Source organism: Pleurodeles waltl, chromosome 7 (genome assembly GCF_031143425.1).
Source record: "Pleurodeles waltl isolate 20211129_DDA chromosome 7, aPleWal1.hap1.20221129, whole genome shotgun sequence".
NCBI classification, from domain to species: Eukaryota; Metazoa; Chordata; class Amphibia; order Caudata; family Salamandridae; genus Pleurodeles; species Pleurodeles waltl.
Genome location: NC_090446.1, coordinates 715380990 through 715400556, shown reverse-complemented (window position 1 = coordinate 715400556; position 19567 = coordinate 715380990). Strand labels below are relative to the sequence as shown.

The window sequence follows — 19567 nt, the reverse complement described above, 5'->3', positions numbered from 1 at the left end:
GGGAGATGGTAAGCCCTTGCTTTGCCTCGCAGGACAATGCCACTTTGGACCACAACTCTTGCCGCTACCAAGGCTTGTTTGTTCCTCCTCCAAAGGATCGTCAGGCTCTGTGCAGCCCCAGCCTCCAGCACTCTACCGTGCAAAGCACCGTCTCCTGCCTGCTGCTCCAGTGACAGGGGACTCCTCTCCAGGTGTGCTGAGTGGGCCTCACTGAGAATACTGTGCCTGCTGCCTGTGGGTCGCCTGTGAGGGCCCCCTCCTCTTCTTGTGACTATCCCAGCTGCTTAGGGTCACCCCAGACTCCCATCCTTGGGTCTAATCCCCTGGGCCTTGCTGGTCCTCTTCAGCCTTGCAAAACCTTCTTCTCCAACTTTTGCATTTGCCAAGGCTTGTTGGTGGTTTTCCAACACCACTGACTGACTTCAACTCTTCTTCCGTTGTGGGACATCGCCTGCATCAATTCTGGAACTCTTCTCCTGCTCCGGTGCTGCACAGCTGACTGCTTTTCTCCACCGTGGACCTGGTCCTGCAGCCACAACCGGACACTCCATCTTTAACTGGACTTGGTCCCCTTCTTTTGCAGGTCCTCCTCGGTCGGGCTCCATATTTAGTTTTTTCCAGTCTTGTCTGGGTCTTGCACAGTTCTTTTCCAAAGCTCTCCTGTGGGTTTGGGGGAAAAAACAGGTACTTACCTCTACTGTCCTGGTCGCTGGGGGGGACCCTGGTACTTACCTTTTGGGGGTCCTAGTTTCTCCACCTCCTTTCTACAGCTTCCACTTCCTTGGATGGGACACTGCCTTTCGCATTCCACTTAGTATATGGTTTGGTCTTCCTCTAGTGCCTTTAGTTTTGTCTATTGTTTTATTGTTTTCTATGCTAACCACTGACTTTTAATGTGTATATAATAGTGTGTTTACTCACATTTTAGCGGAGTACTACCTGCACAGTATTTTAGTATTTGTGTTACCATAATTAAGTATCTTTATTTTTTTAACACTATGTGGTTCTTTCATGTGTGTAAGTGCTGTGTGACTGTAGTGGTATTGCATAAGCTTTGTATGTCTACTATATAAGTCTTGGTGCTCATCCACAGCTACCCCTAGAGATCCTTGGCTTCCATGACACTGTCTACGCCTCACTAATAGGGGATACCTGGACCTGGTATAACGTGATAACACCACAGGTGCTCACAACACATGAGGTCAGCTTCCTACAGTGCACATACAGGAGTTGCAGCCATCTTACTTTTTTCTTTTGTTTGAAGAAAAATTATTTCAAGATGGCCACTGACTGTGCACCTGCATATGTGGCTGCCATCTTGGGAAGATTTCTATTTTAAGAAAATCCATTTAAAAATGTGTGTGCACATGAAAAGGCCATTTGCAAATGAGTTTTCTTAAAACAAAAGAAACCATTCCTAGATGGCTACCACACGTATGCACAGACAAGAGTAGCCATCTTGGAATAGTTCAAATCCATTTAAAGATGGGTCCTCACCAATACAGGGGTGGGTGGCGGTGACAGCACACGACTGGTATGTGGACAGGCAAGTGCTTTGGACTAATACTTTATAGAGAGTGGAAGGCCACAACAGTAGGGGGAGAGCATGGAGGGACACAAAGCAACACAAAATAGTCCATCATACACAGCAAAGGATACATCTCATCCTATCAAAAAGCGGTAAGACCAAGATGCTTCTTGAGTGGGACAAACATGACACGAGAGAAACGCCATACAATCAAGAACAGAAAACCTAAATGCATCACAACAAGCGATTTGAACAAGAAAGGCTGAACTAGTAAATGTAAAAAGGCAGAAAACTTTTAAAAGTGGCCACAGCAAGTTTGTGCTGGGCTAAAGATAACTCAAAAAGCAGCACATATGATAATCTGTCATGCAACAGTTTTACCTGACAATCAGTGCATCAAGCACAAACTTCCCCCAGCACAGATGATTTTTGTGGATGGATTCATACACTGAATGACCTGGACTCTTAGAGCCAGTGGAAAGGCTTAAATAATTACTGTACTCAGAACAGCCTTGATGAAAGGGAGCATCCGGGAAGGAGTCAGGTGTGACTTTAAAACATTGATGAGAACACCAAAGAAGTGTGGAGGTTTGCTGTCGTCTGAAGATGGTCTACAATTAACTGTCATGAGCTATTGTCATTAACGATTTGCAAGGTAAAGGAAGACTGCTATTCCCAACCTCCAAGATGTGCTCTGACTATTGCCATAATTTTTGTGAACACTAGAGGGGCACTGATGTGCTCAAGTGGGAGCATCAAAAACTGTAAATCCTCCAAATACACCTTGATCCAAAGGTAACACAATTGGACTGCGGGAAAGGGATGTGAAATTAGACATCCTGCAAGTCAAGCGCTACCATCTGGTCTCCGGGATCCAGGGGAGATAGACCCTGGTCTAGTGTAAGCATCTTGAACTTGTACTTCAAGAAAGAATTGAGAGGGTGAAGATCTAAAATCGGACAACGGCCTCCATCCTTCTTTAGCACCAGGAAATAACAAGAACAACATCTAATCCTTATTAGGTCAAGCATAGCAGGGAAAAAGCGCTGCTCATCTCAACATGTTGTAATCCATTCTGTGTGCTTTAACCGCACCCATCACTTTCATTTGTTCCTGGGCCTGCCTTTCAAAAATCCCTTGATGTTGTTGATAAATGCTTTTGTTTGTCCCGCCTTGAGACTGTTTTGTTGCCACTTTGGGGACTGAACCTGTTACATGGATTATTGCATGATCATCCATGTACTATAGTGTGGCGTGCTACTTTTGATTTTGTCTCGCCGCTTTGCTCATGGCGGTATGTTGTTTCTTCATCTTCCTTGGTTTCGAGCATCTTGCTGTTTCTTTGCCATGTCTGTGGGGTCGTTTTTATCCATTTATTTTGCAGTTTTATGTAGTGTGAACTCGATACAAAGGTATTACAGCGCTTTTACATGAGCACCAGTTACATTACACAACAACACATTATTTTTTGGTAGCAAGGGGAGATTATGGCCCAGATTGGACCACTGGGCGGCCCCACCACGGCCATTTAGAGATCCCCGCTAGGCCGGCGGGCAGAAACATATTTTCCGCCCGCCAGCCAGCGGGAATTTCGATCGCAACACAGGGGCCGGCTCCAAACGGAGCCGGCAGTGTTGCGGCCATGCGACGGGTGCAGTTGCACCTGTCACGCTTTTCACTGTCTGCTATGCAGACAGTGAAAAGCTGCACAGGGCCCTGTCAGGGGGCCCCTGCACTGCCCATGCCAGTGGCATGGGCAGTGCAGGGGCCCCGCGACTCCCCGTACCGCCAGCCTTTTCCTGGCGGTTCAAGGAAAAGGCTGGCGGTAGGGGGACTCGTAATCCTCTGGGCAGCGCTGCTAACAGCGCTGCCCTGGTGGATTACTACTGTGTAGCTTGCCATCCCACGAGTGACGCATCTGTCATTACTGTGATATCTGGTTTGGGAAGGGAAAGGAATCTGAAGCTGACCCAGTCGCAATTCAAAAGCCACCAAAGCAGGTCGTTCTCAGTTCCCTCCGAGATCTGAACCATGTGGGAGAGATTCCCTTGGTGCTGCGCCCATTGGAACTTCAAGTCCCACTGCAGAGCGCGCTTATGCCATCTGGCATATTTCACCAGCAGGATGCAGGAGGCCATGAGTCCCAGCAGCCTCAGAGTCGTTATTACCAAAATTCAGGATAGAGGCTGAAACATCAGAATCATAGCCTGAATATCCTGGACTCAATTTTTTGGAGGATCAGCCCGAAACTGCACTATGTCCAGAACAGCTCCGATGAAAGGTAGTGTCTGAGAAGGAGTCAGGTGTGACTTCGGCACTTTATATAACTCCAGCAAATGCAGAAGGTTTGCCATAGTCTGAAGGTAGGAGAAGACTTTCTGGGACGTGTTTGCCTTCAACAGCCAGCAGTTGAGGTAGGGGAAGACTGAAACCACTTACCTGCGCAGATGAGCTGCAACAACCGCCGTCACTTTCGTGAACACCCAAGGGACACTGGTAAGGCCGAAGGGAAGCATGGTAAATTGAAAAAGCTTGTGACCTACCACGAATCTCAAGTAGCGCCTATAGGCAGGCAAGACTGGTATATGGTAGTAAGTGTCCTGCAAGTCCAACGCTGCCATCCAGTCTCCTGGGTCCAAGGCAGATAGGACCTGAGCCAGAGTGAGCATTTTGAACTTCTCCTTCTTGAGGAACAGATAGGATAGGATAAAGGCCCTTATCCTTTTTGGGTACCAGAAAGTAGTAGGATTAACAACCACAACCTACTTCTGGGGCGGGGACCCTCTCAATCGCTCCCTTGGCCAAGAGAGCAGTGACTTCCTTGCGGAGAAGTGCCAGATGAGCCTCTGATAAGCGTCCATAGGATGGAGGCATGGCCAAAGGGGCAGTCCCAGAGGGGAGCGAGCAGCCCCTTCGGATCATCTAAAAAAAAACACCTGTCCGTCACATTGGATTCCCAGTGGGGTAGGTGATGGCGAATACTGCCTCCAACTGGTATGAGATGGGGGGACGGACTAGGAAGGCTTGGAGGCTGCTGGGGTGGTGGTGGACTGGGCAGACCTCTGGTTCCCTCTTCCACGAGCCCGTGGGACTCTGCATCAACAGCCGCACAGTGGCTGGGAAGCATGTGCGGCCATGTGGCTGGCAGGGTAAGGATGCAACAGGGAGCCTCTTCTGTGGCCACCAAAGGGGCGAAAAGCAGACTGTGATGGGCGAGGGGCAGTCGCTAGGCCAAGGAAATGAGCCGTTGCTTGGGACTCCTTGGACCTCTTGGGGGCTGAGTCTGGTTTGTCTCCGAAGAGACGGGTGCCGTCGAAGGGCATGTCCATGAGACTCTGTTTGACATCTCTTGAGAAACCAGAAGCCTTTAATCAGGCATGGCGCCTCAAGGCCACCGTCAACACAACTGATCTGCCCACTAAGTCGGTCATGTCCACCCCACAACAAATTGTGAACTTAGCCTCCTCCCTCCCGTCAGCAACAGCTTGGGAGATGACAGCCCGGACCTCCTCCGGGAACTGCAGCAATACCTGTGCGACCGTATCCCACAGTGAACGGGTGTAGCGGCTCAAAAGGCATGCAGTGTTTATGGACTACAATGCCAGACTGGAGGAAGAAAAGATTATCTTCTCAATTTGGTCCAGTCTCTGATTTCCTATCTGGGGGAGCAGATAGAAATGCGCTAGATGACGAGGAAGCCTGGAAGACAAAGCTCCCAGGCGTATGGTGTTGGGACAGGAATTGAGGCTCATTCGGGACAGGCCAATGGCGAAATTGTCCTATTCATAGGAGCCTTTGTGCTGGGCCTGGACCAAGAACCCAGAAGGATATCAGTGAGTGGTTCATTAAATAGAAGTACAGTCTCCGAAGTAGAAGCCAAAGGCTGAAGCACCTGTCAGGAGGTTAGTCCTGACTGACACAGTGGGAAGCTCAAGGCCAAGGACCTCAGCTGCCCTACTGACCACCATGGGGTGAGATGCTTCCTCTGCTGTAGCCACGGTAGGGAGAGATCAACGCTGTTCCGGGTCATCAGGGATCAGGATTTGGATGACGTTGATTACAGGCCTAACCGACTTCAGGAGAGTCGACATCTTAGCTGGTGCAAGGGAAAGTCGCTATGGTATGACCAGCAATGGCACGGATCTGAGAACAGATTCGGAGGGGCCCTCGAAAGCTGGGGCCGGAGCTGCCAGCGCAGAACTTAAGGGCCCCCACTCAAATACCCAGACCCCCCAGACACCGCAGGGGATTCAGTCTGACCAAAAACAAGACACATGGCCCCATAAAACTCCTTAGGCTGGGCAGGGGTGGCTCTGGCTACCGGAAACTTGGGGAGGTTTGGAGCTGACCTAGAAGTAGGCTCTGCAGACTGAGGCATCGAGGGTTGATGTTCATCCCCGCGTCGCATCTCCCGTGCAACGGGGTGAAGTCAAAGAATGCTTAGCCTTCTTCAACTTCTTTTTATGACCCGAATGTCCGGACGATTTTGAATGGGAGGAGGAGGAGTGGTGATGACTCCACGAGTGGTCTCGAGATCTTCCTCTCGTGCAAGACCGGGAGCGACGCGGAGTTGTGCGCAGAGCCATCATTAGCTTTAGTGACTACTATCTCAAAGCCTTCAGGTTCATGGCCTGGCACTCAGCACGATTTCGAGTCGTGGTTGCGCTCCAGACACCACAAACAGACCAGGTGCTGGTCCATCACCAACATCATGCGGTGACAGGTGTCGTAGGGCTTGAAGACAATCTTACGAGACATTCTTATGTACACCAAAAAGTCAAACAAAAAGGTCGAAATCGGTCTAAAAATTGACCAGGTTTGCTCTTCTCAGAGTCGGCGAGTGGCGTGGAAAGAAAAGAGCTGATGTCAGAGCGCCGGGGTGGCGCTTAAGTACGACCGCTACAGCATCATGGCAACCATGATGCCTACGACGAACGTGGAGTTGACTGATGGCACCTGATGGCGCGGAGAGTACAGCTTGAAGAAAAATCTCCAGATCGAGTCTGACGCTTGGAGGAAAGTCCAAGGTAAGGAATCAATGAAAATTACAAAGTACACTGTTCCAAAAATGAAAGTGCTGAAAAAGACACAGGGCTATTGATAGTCAGGAGCAAGGAGAGCCCTCACACACCCAATAGGATGTCAAGCTTCATCACTGGGCAAGCTCCTCATCAGACCGGCGCTGCAATGTCTGACGGGCCACCCCTTGTAAAGGTGGTGGTTCTTAACCGAAGATCTTATGCCAATAATGGTCAGATCTATGATGAACACAGACTACAGGTGTATGAAGGAGAGAGAAAAAAAAGAAAATAATAAAATTGGCTCAGATTCATTGCCATCATATTTAATAATTCAGAAATAGGTTAAGGTCAAGATTAAAAAATGAAAAAGGGAGTGCTGGTGGAGATAATGCTCAGCTGCACTCTGGTAAAGGATAATGGGTCGTGCCCCAGATCCTATGATGCTAGGTCAACATGTTTTGCATCTAGATGGTCACAAATGATCCAGTGACGCTTCTTCAGGACCACTATTAATACTTCTCCTATAATGATACTAAAACCCAAAGAGGGTATGCAAAAGTAAGTACTGGTCGGTCACTTGCTCATGTAAGCTGCACGTCATAGTCAGTCTAGTCAGCAAGTCGCCCATCCCATCCCAAGGTACAGGCTTCCTGGGAGTACACAGGCCACAAGGCCAAGAGTGTGGTAACGTCCACGTCAAGCATGAGTCGGGGACCAACCAGGGGCCGTGCTCCTGCAGATGGTAGGTAAGGAATCTACAACTTGAAATCTCTATCAGATAAAATAGCTATTATTATTTTGCAGTTAAGCTGCCTCTTCTGTTATTCTCTTGTCACACAGTGAATGTTTTTAAAAGTTAGGTTGTATTGCCAATGTAGAGGAATAATTCCTTTTAAAGGTTAACACAGAAATATATGTCTGCCCCCTATTCTTTGCTCCTAACTCTTTTGACACCCACATTCTCCAGGTTAAATGCCATGAAGGTGCCTCTTTGTGGCTTGATTGGTGCAATAAAAGTTTAGGTAAACACACTAGAAAGAATTGCATCGCTAGGGTATCACAGCCAGTGTATAGGAATGAGGTAAAAGCACTCCTAAGATGGTGGCCTTGTGTCCTCTCTCCTGCAGCGACAGGCCTGGGAGGGTTGCTGTGGCGCCTGGCATACATCTACTACACTCCAAACCAAAACACACTGATAAAAGACATTGGGCCTGATTACAACTTTGGAGGAGGTGTTAATCCGTCCCAAAAGTGACGGTAAAGTGATGGATATACCACCAGCCGTATTACGAGTCCATTATATCCTATGGAACTCGGAATACGGCTGGTGGTATATCCGTCACATTTGAGACGGATTAACACCTCCTCCAAAGTTGTAATCAGGCCCATTGTCATTTATCAACGCCAATTCCTCTAACTCTCACAAATGCAAGATTTACTGCATATCAAATGATTGTTTCTCCTTTGGCCAGAACCTCTTGCTAGAGGGCAGACAAATAGCCACCTGAAAAATGATCTGTAACTGGTGGTATGTTTGATGGAAGCGCAAAGAATGGCAAGCTGAATACTTAGACTACCTAGAGCACCAACTGATGCTCTGCCACTACCGGGGAAAATGTTGTATCCTGCCTCCAATTGAGTAACAACTTGCCAAACACTGCCATTTAAAGCGATGTAGTAACACTGGCATGAGTGGCAGGTGATTGGTCAGTGTGCTGTCCATGAAGGCCAAACAACTGCTGGCTTGATACCCGACTCTGGCCTTGAGAACGTTGGCGAGGGAAGGGGTGAGGGCATTCTGCTATTGTGGTGGTTCTTGGAGCTGGATTTGTTAATAACCCTTGCTGAAAACCTTTAAAGGCGCAAAACTGTTAGGGATACTGCCACATAGTTGCAGATGGACCAAAAGAGTGTGCAGTCACCCTGAATTCCTGAAAGAGTTATAGTGCAGAATATGCTTTGTTGCAAAAAGCAGATTGCTGTTAAACGGCATTTCCATCAGTGTACCTGAATGTTATGAAAAACCTGAGGATCTCATCGAGGCATGACACCAACACTACACTGCCAAGGACTGCCCAGCCCAAGTAGTAAGTAGCGTCCAGTACTGATCACATTCTGCTCATCATGGATAATGTGTTGTCAGATTTGTTCTGTTTTCTTTGGGACTGTCGGCGATTATGTCCGACAATGCGTGATAGAACCCAGGACACAGATGGAAATAATAGAGCCTCAGGCACAGTTGGCAGAGGTGAACATCTCTTTCCCAAAAGCCTCCATGTGTTTGTACTTTATATCCCAAGGCGCAGTGGGGAAAGTGTTTGGATTCAGTCTGCTGGTAGATGCCTCGACAAGCAAACTTTCTGACGTAAGAGGTCGTGAACAAACATGTCTCCTGGCACGGGCTTGTCATCTGGTCTCTTGCCCAATTAATTGCAGGGAAGAATAGGGTTTGATCCATATATCCCACAAGCTATCAGTCAGTGCGTCACTGAAGTGTAGGTTTCTCTAAATGAGGTTTTCTTCACTCAGTTTTCCTGCAGAATCAAACCTACCAGGGTGTCTAAGTCTTCATTTCTTTACTATAGCACTCACCAGTTATTTTTTGCCAAGAAGCTTTCCAAATTATATTTTGTGTTCTTTTTTTTTAAGCAGGAATTTCTGTTCCAGGTGGATCATGGCCAGTCTCTAAACTGTGTACATGCTCTGTATGTCATTTTCACTGCCCATTTCCAGGCTTAAAGCAGATGCTGACCAGAGGATTACAAGTTCATCATCCGCTAAATAGACCTTTCAAGTTTTTTTCCTCTCTATTTGGAGTGCCCTCAATTTTAACCTTTTCAATGGAAATGATTATTGTGGTGGAAACTGCATTATTAACAACCTTAGTGGCAACATCTAGAAAAAGTAAATAGCTTTTTATTAAAACAAATAATTTAAAGGTTACACTTGACACTGTGAAGTTGGGTAAGATCAGAAATCAGGACAGAACTGGCAAAAGATTTAAACAAATGATTTATGTAGGATTTAAGAAAATGAGGACAGTCAGGGGACATTGATTGAAAATAAGAGGACATGTTTTCCCTTGTGGCCCATGCAATTCTATCGATGGTCAAGGGTTTTTCAACCAATACATCACTGATGCTGCCTCAGAGTTTGTAACCTAAACGAGGGAAACACATGAAGAAATTAAAAGAGCATTACAGTGGTATTAGTATTAAAAAAAACTCACTTTTTCTAAATTATCACTTGTGATGACTAACCAATTAACAAGTGACACAGAATGATCACACCCAGAAACAAGTTAAACTTCTATTACCTATAGGTATCCCTTTTGGTATGGGTCTGTACGTCGGAGCAACTTTAGGTTTAGGGTAAACATCTTTTTCCATAAACGTTAGAAGTGGACAAATTGGGTAGCTCTTGGGCTAGTAACAGATAAAAACAAAGCACCAGAAAATAAAGAACAATTAATACATTATTTGTATACACTTTCACAATATTTAAGTTGACAAACAATAAAAGAGCCAACACTCAACTGCACAGTCCAAGCAACAACTTGTGTTTATTAAAATCAGAAGTTTTTCTATGCGATGTGCTGTACGTATCACATGTGTGAATAAGAACAATATGAGAGGCTATGGATTACATATAGCCAGTCCTCCTTATGCCACTCTTTGTCTGATGCATTAAGCGATGCAGAACACATGTAGCTCACCAAGTTGCCCCGATCAGTATGTCTGGGTTCTCGTTATATCTATGCTGACAGCAAAATGTTTTTATACAGCTTTCAAATAGCATATTTCCCACCTATTTACTGAGCATCACGGCTGATGCATCTCTCACATTTGTTCTCAAGAAAACAAAATTACCTTAATATACTTTTTCCAACTATAAACTTCTGGAACATTCTTCTGAAATGTCCTACTCATGGAAAGAGACTGCCACTATCTAGTCCCACAGAAGTGTAGTTACGAATTATAATGTTCAATGTAAGTATTTAGAAGTAAGTAAATCTTTACTCTTGACATGTATATCTTCAATGTACGTATAGGAGGAATCACAAATAGTATATTTACACTTATCTATACATAGCTACCTTCAGATCATAGTGTTAGCAAATATTCTACACTCAATATTGTTGCAGATCGATATTTTGGCTCTCAATTAAATGACAAAACAATTCAGGGAAACAATTATAAGGTTAAAAAGATACTTCCAACGTATTAAACCCACGTCACCTCTCTCTTTTGTTGGATATTCTGGCATTTATCTTCAATGTTCTGGGACGTTCCCTCAAATTCGGCTTTTCTGGTGCTGATATCCATCACTGACTGTACCAAGGTGGTACATAAAAACAAGACAAACAAAATAATATTTAAGCAAATTATCAAAAATATTAATGTAATAACGGTGCACTGAACTGCTGTTCTTATAATTATTCACAACTGTTGGTGACTCTTGTTTTTCTTGCAGCACTGAAACAACTTACAAGGACATGTTTTAATTTTCCATTTAGTCATTCTTATGTTGAATCCACCTATGGAATGCACTCTACGTAGAGACAAGAGAACCCGACACTAGGGCCTTAATTATCAGATACATGTAATTACATTAACCACTCAGTAACATTCTGCCAGCACCGAACACTTATGAGTCAAAGTCCTAAGTATGGGGGAATAACTATTGGGGGGGGGGGGCAGGCATTTTGAGGGGGCAAAAAATTACCATGCGAAATTTTGCACAGAATGCCATATTCGGAGGAGTTTAAAAAACACTGGTACCACGTGCAAATGCTAATGACGGCGGAAATTGTGGTGCAATATCATCAATGGAACATAGTGATTCACTGTTTGGAAAGAAAGTGAAAATATTCCACTAAATCAACAAATGGGTACAAAGTACAAAATATTAAAAGAATCACAACCTGCATCACATCTAAACACAACGACTACATCCAGAACAGTGTCAAACGCATCGCGGCACAGGAAGCGTAATAATGTCCAGGCTAAATCTAAGCGCAGCTAAGGAAGGAAGAACTATAAAGAAGGTACAGTTTTCGCCTGAGCTTCAACTTGATTTCGTCCACGAGCCACATTGGAATGCGATACTTGGAATTAAACCCCTTCCAGCACGTGTCCAAACACTTAAAAAACTGCTTTCACTAACTTTTTGGACATATCATTAAACAACTGCGACGGAAGGTGTAAAACCACCGAGTTGGATCACACAGCAAGATTAGAAAATCCTGCTGTCGCTGCTTTAAGTCAGCGAGCGCCTCCCCTCCCTCGCTCTACGGACAGAGGTTTGTGGTGGTATATTAACAGGTGGAAGGACATAGCTAAAATACCTGTTTTTGACGTTTAATTAAAAGAAATATGGACTTTTTTTGATAATCAAACTGTAAAACCTTTTGTTGAGACAACAATGTTCCATGTAGAGTTGTTGCCTTGGGTTTTTTGAATATCCTCCTTATTTAAGCGATGTAGGTTATGTAATGTTCTGTTTATGCAAATAATATTGCATATGGTTATTGTGTTTTATGTTTGTTTGTTTGTAGGCATGTTCCTAACTTCCTTACATGCCAATAACTCGATCAGAATTTGTGTGAGGAAAATGTACAAACAAATGTCCTGAAGAAAGTGGTCAACAAGCTATACCATGCAATACATCAACTAATATTTTGAACTTCATTCCTCACGACTGTGTGTCTGAAATAAGGAATTGGGATCTATTCAACTTTCTGATGATAAGAACTGAGAAGGTTTACTAATCCTATAAACTGTATGGTGTTTATTTTTTAATCTCTCAGATATTTATACATATATGGGCATTTATAATACATGTCTTTTTGATAAATAATAAAATGTTATGATTTTTAGTCTGGTGGCACAGCTGTCATAGTTGTCGAATTTTATTTTACTATTCATTTAGTCCTATTTGGTGTGTGTGGGGTGGGGGGGGGGGGGTTAGTTTGTTGCCTTCTAAATAAACTGCAATCTGTGCCTTACAGAAAAAGGCTAGCCTCCACTTGCCAAGCTGACCCCTATCAACACTTAAATGTTTTGCTACATTCTGTCACCAAACGTCGTGGATGGGGGGATGGGGTAGATGTGTGTGCGCACATTTCAGCCCTTGGGGATGGTGAACCTTTTTTTTTATTTTTATTTGTTTAAATACTTTGGCCCCAGTAGTGCTCTCTCTAGGTCAGTCCCACAGGGACTAAGTGGGCAGGGTATCCTCATCCTGCCTCCTTGTATTATTATGTTTTTTTTTTTTTTAAATAGCATTAAGACAGGTGATTAAGTTCCAGAGTCCTGTAACGGCAGCATGCAACATTTTTCTGTCATACTGCACCCTTCTCTCTCAGAGAAAGAAGGATGCAGTATAACAACCTCTCAGTCATGGAACTCAAAGGGTGCAGAGTGGATCCATCCGGAATGACTTCTGGAGGAGTGGCTGCATGACTTATCCCATGCTTCATAACTGATTGAGCTCAATGTGCACTCCTGAAGAAATCTCTTGCAGGGATCTTTCAGAGCTTATGAGTACCAAAACACTCATTTACAAAGACCAAATTGAGATTTAAAAAAAAATGTTTTGAACAATAAGGTTAGAGTTCTGAGTCAGTTTTTCTAGCATATATAAGGGAGGTTCAGTGAAAGAAAATCCTCTGAAGTTACTTTAGTGTCAAGCAAGAACATAAAATATGAACATTAACTGTTTGGGTGCTAAGGACATGCTGGACATGTCTTCAGCACTGGCGCTAGGATACTGAGGACATGTCCAGCATGTCTTCGCACCTGTCTACGGGGCACCCCGCTCATGCAACCACCACCAGGGATGGCAGCCTAAACCTAAACGACTCCGCTGCCACCCCTGATCCCTTCCCCTGAGATCTGATGACATCAGCACGTGCATGGTGCATTGAAATCATCAAAAACTTCCAGCGTCCAGGATACAAATATGTTTTTGGTCCCAGGAGGACAGGGAGACATCCCCTGGTGTCTCTCTACAGTGTATTCCTGCTGCAGGATTGCAAGTGGGACAGCAACTGTGCAGCAGAAATGCATTCACTAGACACCAGGGATGTTCTTTTTTTTGCGAGGAGCGACCCTTTGGGCAAGGGTCGCTCCCTATTTAAATACAAATTAGGAGCTCCCTGCAGATTCCAGAATTTGTCATCACAGACAGGTGAGGAAAATGTATTTTTGTAGTCAAAGTTTGAGGTTTGCAAAGGCTTCTGGGTAGGACAACTTGGTGGTAGCCACTGAAGTAACCCCACCCAGGATTTCCCTAGGTGGCTAGTTTTTAAGAAATGTACTACGTTTCTCTACATTCTGGCTGATCTAGGGTCCAAAACTAAAAAACTTGTCCTTCCCACACAAGTGAGGTATCATTTTATTCAGGAGACTTGGGTGAACGGTAGGTGGTAGGAAATGAGTTGCTCCCTGCAGATTCTAGAACTTTCTGTCACAGAAATGTGAGGAACACATGTTTTTAGTAAAAGTTTGAGGTTTGCAAGGGATTCTGGGTAGGAAAACCTGATGGGAGCCACACCTCCCTACATTCCCTTAGGTATCTAGTTTTAAAACATTTTACAGGTTTATGGTATGTCTCTAGATGCTAGCTGAGCTAGGGCTCAAAATCCATAGCTAAACACATTGTAAAAATATAAAAAGGGTCAGGTTTCAGTGGAAAATGTGACATGTCTACATTGCCTTTTGTGGCCTTTCCTGTCTCAGGTACTAGCCCTAAACACACATGTGAAGCATAATTTTTATCAGGAGACTTGAGGGAATAGTATGTGGTAGAAACTTAGGCCCTCATTACAACCCTGGCGGTCGGTGTTAAAGCAGCGGTAATACCGTCAACAGGCTGGTGTTAAATAAAAAAAATGGAATCACGACCACCACGGAAACCGCCAACACATACAGCCACTTTAACACTCCGACCGCCACAGCAGTAGCAACAAACACCGCGGCGGTAACCGGCAACAGCCAGGCGGAAGACAATGTACCGCCCACCCCATTACAACCCGCCCATCTGCCAGCTTTTCCGGGCGGTACCAATGCCATCAAAAGCACGGGGGAAACATTACTTGGAAGGGAAACCACTCACCTCTTGACACTCAAGGAAGAACCAGGACACCAGGGAGCCCGAGCTGCACGTCCTGCCCATGCTGGTGTATCTTCTCATACATCAGGAGTACCAACGGCAGCGACGACGACCACGGTGAGTACAGCACCTAGCACACAGAGGAGGAGGGAGGAAAAAGAGAGTGACACACACGCAACATCCCCACTCTCACCCCCAACAACATACACACAAACAAATGCAACAACTTTACATATACACCGGTTACCCTCTGGAAGAACGCAAGGACAAAAGGAATGGAGTCAAATTAGTGTAATATTAGAAATGAAGAGAAATACGTTCAGAATTAAATAAACAGTATGTACAATATATACAAAATGAGGGACAATGTCCATACAAAAAGTCGTCCGTGGCCCACTGGGCGAAAACACATAGGACAAGCCCACACCTGACTCCTGCCTCAAAACGGAGGGAAAACTGCAGGGGCATCAGGTCGAAAACACACAAGCACCTCAGGGGGACAGGGAAGGGGGGCACCTCAGCCGGAAGATGGTACTATGCCACTGCTCCTTTAGGGGGCTCCATGCCAACAGCATTGGCCTAGGGAGTGCAAAGCCAGTCTCTCCAGGGGGTGGGTTGTCCACTGCCTGGTCCTGGGGAGTGCAAGGCCACAGTCTCTCAAGTGGATGGTTTGCCCACTGCCTGGTCCTGGGGAGTGCAAAGCCACAGTCTCTCAAGTGGGTGGTTTGCCCACTGCCTGGTCCTGGGGAGTGCAAGGCCAGAGTCTCTCAAGTGGTTAGCTTCTTCCACTTGTTCTGGAGGGGCCTTTGTGCCCATTGTGCTTCATCCTGCCAAGGATAGGGTGAGTGGATGCCTTTCTCCACTGGTTCTGGAGGGGGCATGGTGCACAGTGTGCTTCATCCTGCTAAGGATAGGGTGAGCGGATGCCTTTCTCCACTGGTTCTGGAGGGGGCTTGGTGCCCAGTGATGCAGCAATTGGGGGGTGCCAGGTCACAGTCACTCACCGGGGGTGTCAGAGCCACGAGATTTGCAGTGTTCAGGATGCATGATAGTCCATGGAGGCAGGGCTACAGTCCATCCGCTGGCTACGGCTGCACAGTGGTGGTAGTGCCGGTGGTGGTGGGGGTGCTGCCAGTGGTGGTGGGAGGCTCCAGCCCTTCTCCTGCAGCCTCGGACAGCTGTACACTGGTACTGCTGCTGCCAGTGGTGCTACTGTCAGCGGTGAAGGTGGCAGTGCTTGCCTCAGTGGAGGTGCCAGTGCTGCCAGTGGTGGGGGGGAGGCTCCAGCCCTTCACTTGCAGCCACGGACTGCTGCCCCCTTTGAGCCTATGACAACTGCAGGAACCACAGCGGACGTGGACTTGGTGGCTGGGGTGCTGGGCTGGGTTTTGGCCACCTTGGCCCGAGGGGAAGGACAGGGGAGGGGGAAGGGGGTAGGGAACAGGTCAATGTTGGCTGGGAAACATTTCTTAGGGACATTGGGGCGGGAAGAGGGTGAAGGTTTGGGAGTGGAGGAAGAGGGAGTCATTGTAGGAGGTGTCAGTCTGCTGTGTTTGGGTGCAGGTGCATGAGCTGGATGCTGTTGTGAGGTGGATGGCTGTTGGGTGGGTGTGTGCTTTGGGAGGAGCAGTCACAGACAGTGGGAGAGGACACAGGGGACGTATGCATGGACGTGGGGGTGGTAACTGCCAGTGAGGGGTGTGTAGTGATGAGCGTGCTGGTGATGGAGGTAGTGGATGAGGATGTAGTGCATGCAGGTGTGAGTGGAGATGCTACTGGGAGGGAGGTGGACAAGGAGGAGGAGGGGACACAGTGGAGGAAGTGGATGTTGGTGTGTCTGCATGGGGATGGTGCCTGTGTGAGTGCCTGTGAGATGAAGTGTGGTGCTTGTGTTTGCCTGAGCCACTTTTGTGTGTTGATGTGGATGAATGCTGGTCTGAAGGTGTACTTGGGATAGGTTGGGGGGATTGGGACTGGGACTGGGTAGAGGAAGTTGGAGGGGGAAGGCTAAAGACAGGGACAATGGCTGCCATCAGTGCGGAGGCCAGATCCTGAAATGCTCTCTGTTGGGCCGCCACACCAGAGTGAATGCCCTCTAGGTATGCATTTGTTTGTTGCAAATGCCTCTTGACATCCTTCAGAATGGTTGACTGCACCACAGTGAGGGATCTCAGGAGGTCAATAGCCTCCTTACTGAGGGCAGCAGGGCTGACTTGGGCAGGGCCTGAGGTGCCTGGGGCAAAGGAGATGCCCACCCTCTTGGGTAAGCAGGCACAGGAAACACGCTGAGGGGCTGCTGAGAGGGTGGTGCTGCTAGGGGGGTGGCAGCTGTACCTGTTTTTTGGGTGGGCACAGAGGTGTCCGCCACTGCCAGGGAGCTTCAATCGGAGGAGTCGCCACTGTCTGTAGTGTCCCCTCCTGTCTCCGTCGTGGTGCTCTCCTCGCCCTCCGCCCCACTGGTGCCATCACCATTGGTGGATTTAGCCTCCAGGCCCATGTGGGATGCAGCTCCCTCCTTCGCCGGAGCCTCTGCTCCTCCACCAGATGATGCTAATGCACACAAGGACAGGGTGACAAAACAAAAAGGGGGAGGAGAGACAGAGGATACACTTGGTCAATGCCTGCAACACCACTACCGTTGGCGTACACAACACACAGGGAGGTGCCCTATGCACTAGGCCATGCACTACCAGTTACAATGCTAGTCACAAGCCCATGGGGAAGATGGCATAATGCCATCAGCTGCACACCTGAAACCCACAGAACCCTGCCCAGTAGTAGATGCCCCTCTAACACCATTGGGTTTGGAGTGCTTCAGAGCCTGCCCAACAAGGGACCGACCCTGCCATGTTCACCCTGGTCTAGGGGCACCCACATCCCCCACCCAGGTAAAACGTTAATGCATGCCAACTTATGAATCTGAATTTGTACCTACCCCCTTGTGGCTGCTGTGATCCCTTCAAGCGCACCTCCAACTCCGGATAGGTCACTGCCAGGATGCGGAACATCAGGGGGGTCAGGGTACGACGGGCACTCCTTCCTCGTTGGGAGGCCAGCCCCAGCTGGGCCTCTGCCTTCTTCCTTGCCCAGCGGCGCAGTTCCTCCCACGTTTGCAGCAGTGGGTGATCCGCCTGTTAAAGACCCCCAGGTTCCGAACCTCCTTGGCAATGGCATGCCAAATACCCTTTTTCTGATCGGCACTGACCTTGAGGAAAAATACAGCAGAAAAGGGATTAGTAATACCGTCCAGACCATCACACTCATGGCCAACCATATCAGTGGTCCCTCGATGTTTGCAGGTGACTCTGGTTACCCCAACCTCTCATGGCTACTGACCCCAGCGAGGAATGCCAGAACAAGGGCAGAGGAACGTTACAATGAGGCACATGGGCAAACAAGGAGGATTATTGAGAGAACCTTCGGCCTCCTGAAGGCCAGGTTCCGGTGTCTCCATCTGACAGGTTGATCCCTGTACTACTCACCCAAGAAGGTGTGCCAGATCATCGTTGCACGTTGCATGTTGCACAATCTGGCCTTGAGATGCCAGGTGCCTTTTCTGCAGGAGGATGAGCCTGGAGATGGTCTTATGGCAGCGGTGGAGCCTGTGGACAGTGAGGAAGAGGAGGCAGAGGAAGAAGATGTGGACAACAGAAGTAATATCATACAGTAGTACTTCCAGTGACACACAGGTAAGACACTGTAACTTCACTTTACTTTTCAGTTTTCTGTTGGACATTGTACATTGCAGCATGATTTCCCTATGTCTATGGCCACTTACTGTTCCCTTTGCCATCTCTATTTTCAGATCTCTGTGGTCCACTCTGGCTCCTGGTATGTTTACTGCTGCCCACTACAGGCCATACCAATGTATAAATTACTGTACGTATGAATTGCAATGTTTTCTGAAAGTTGTACTAATACATATTTCAATCAATTGACAGACTGACAGACAAATGTGTATTTGTTCCAAGGGTGTTTATCTAAGTGCTAATAAGTAGAGGGGTGTGTGCAATGGGCTGGGGTGATGGTGAAGCAAAGTCCAGGATAAAGTCCAGTCTCTTGGTGTCACAGCCGCATTGTCCAATGGGGTGACAATCAAGAGTGTCTTATATCCTGGCGGGGTCTTGGCAATAGTCTCTGGCTTCTGCCTGGATCACAGGGACCATTTGTGGGTGGTTCTCCTTCTGCGGAGGGTGGGATGCTGGTGGCCTGTTCTTCCAATGGCGGGGCCTCCTGTCTACTCGTGCCGGTGAGGTGGAGGGCTGCTCATCGGTGTGGCTAGTGTCAGGGGCCCGTTGATTGCCACTGCCTCACTCATGGTGCTGGCCATTTCAGCCAGCGCCCCTGCTATGGTGACTAGGATGGTGTAGATGTGTTTGAGGTCCTCCCTGATCCCCAGGTACTGTCCCTCCTGCAGCCCCTGGGTCTCCTGCAACTTGGCCAGTATCTGGCCCATGGTCTCCTGGCAATGGTGGTATGCTCCCAGGATGTTGGTGAGTGCCTCATGGAGAGTGGGTTCCCTGGGCCGGTCCTCCCCCTGTCCCACAGCAGTCCTCCCAGCTTCCCTGTTGTCCAGTGCCTCTGTCCCCTGAACTGTGTGCCTACTGCCACTGACCCCAGGTCCCTGATTTGCATGGGTTTATGGGGTTGCCTGGGGTTCCTGTAGTGGTGGACACACTGCTGACTGATGTGTTCTGGGGTCAGTGGGATGGGCCCACTGAGTGGGTACTGTGCTGGTGTTTCCTGGGGGGGGAGGCTCTGTGGTGGGTTGGGACTGTGGCAGGGTAACCGACTGTCCAGAAGTCCCTGATGGGCCAGGTTGGTCATCGTGATCCAGGCGTGCAGAGCTGCTGTCATCACTGTGGGTCTCCTCTGTGGGGGGAATGGATGTTGGTGGCACCTC

General features: G+C 47.6%; 1 protein-coding gene across 2 annotated transcripts in view; it reads right to left on the bottom strand.

Moving 5' to 3' along the window:
* MEIKIN (meiotic kinetochore factor) overlaps positions 1-19567 on the bottom strand; it is a 637531-nt gene that overhangs the window by 58699 nt on the left and 559265 nt on the right. Inside the window, exons 13-15 of one of the 2 annotated variants that reach the window (XM_069202008.1) lie at positions 10788-10880; positions 9866-9974; positions 9586-9709 (exon numbers count right to left, since the gene is read on the bottom strand). In XM_069202008.1, coding sequence (XP_069058109.1) covers positions 9696-9709; positions 9866-9974; positions 10788-10880 — 216 coding nt within the window. In that variant the 3' untranslated portion in view covers positions 9586-9695. Of the gene's footprint in view, positions 1-9585; positions 9710-9865; positions 9975-10787; positions 10881-19567 lie in introns of those variants that run through there. The other variant, XM_069202007.1, reaches the window with a different exon arrangement.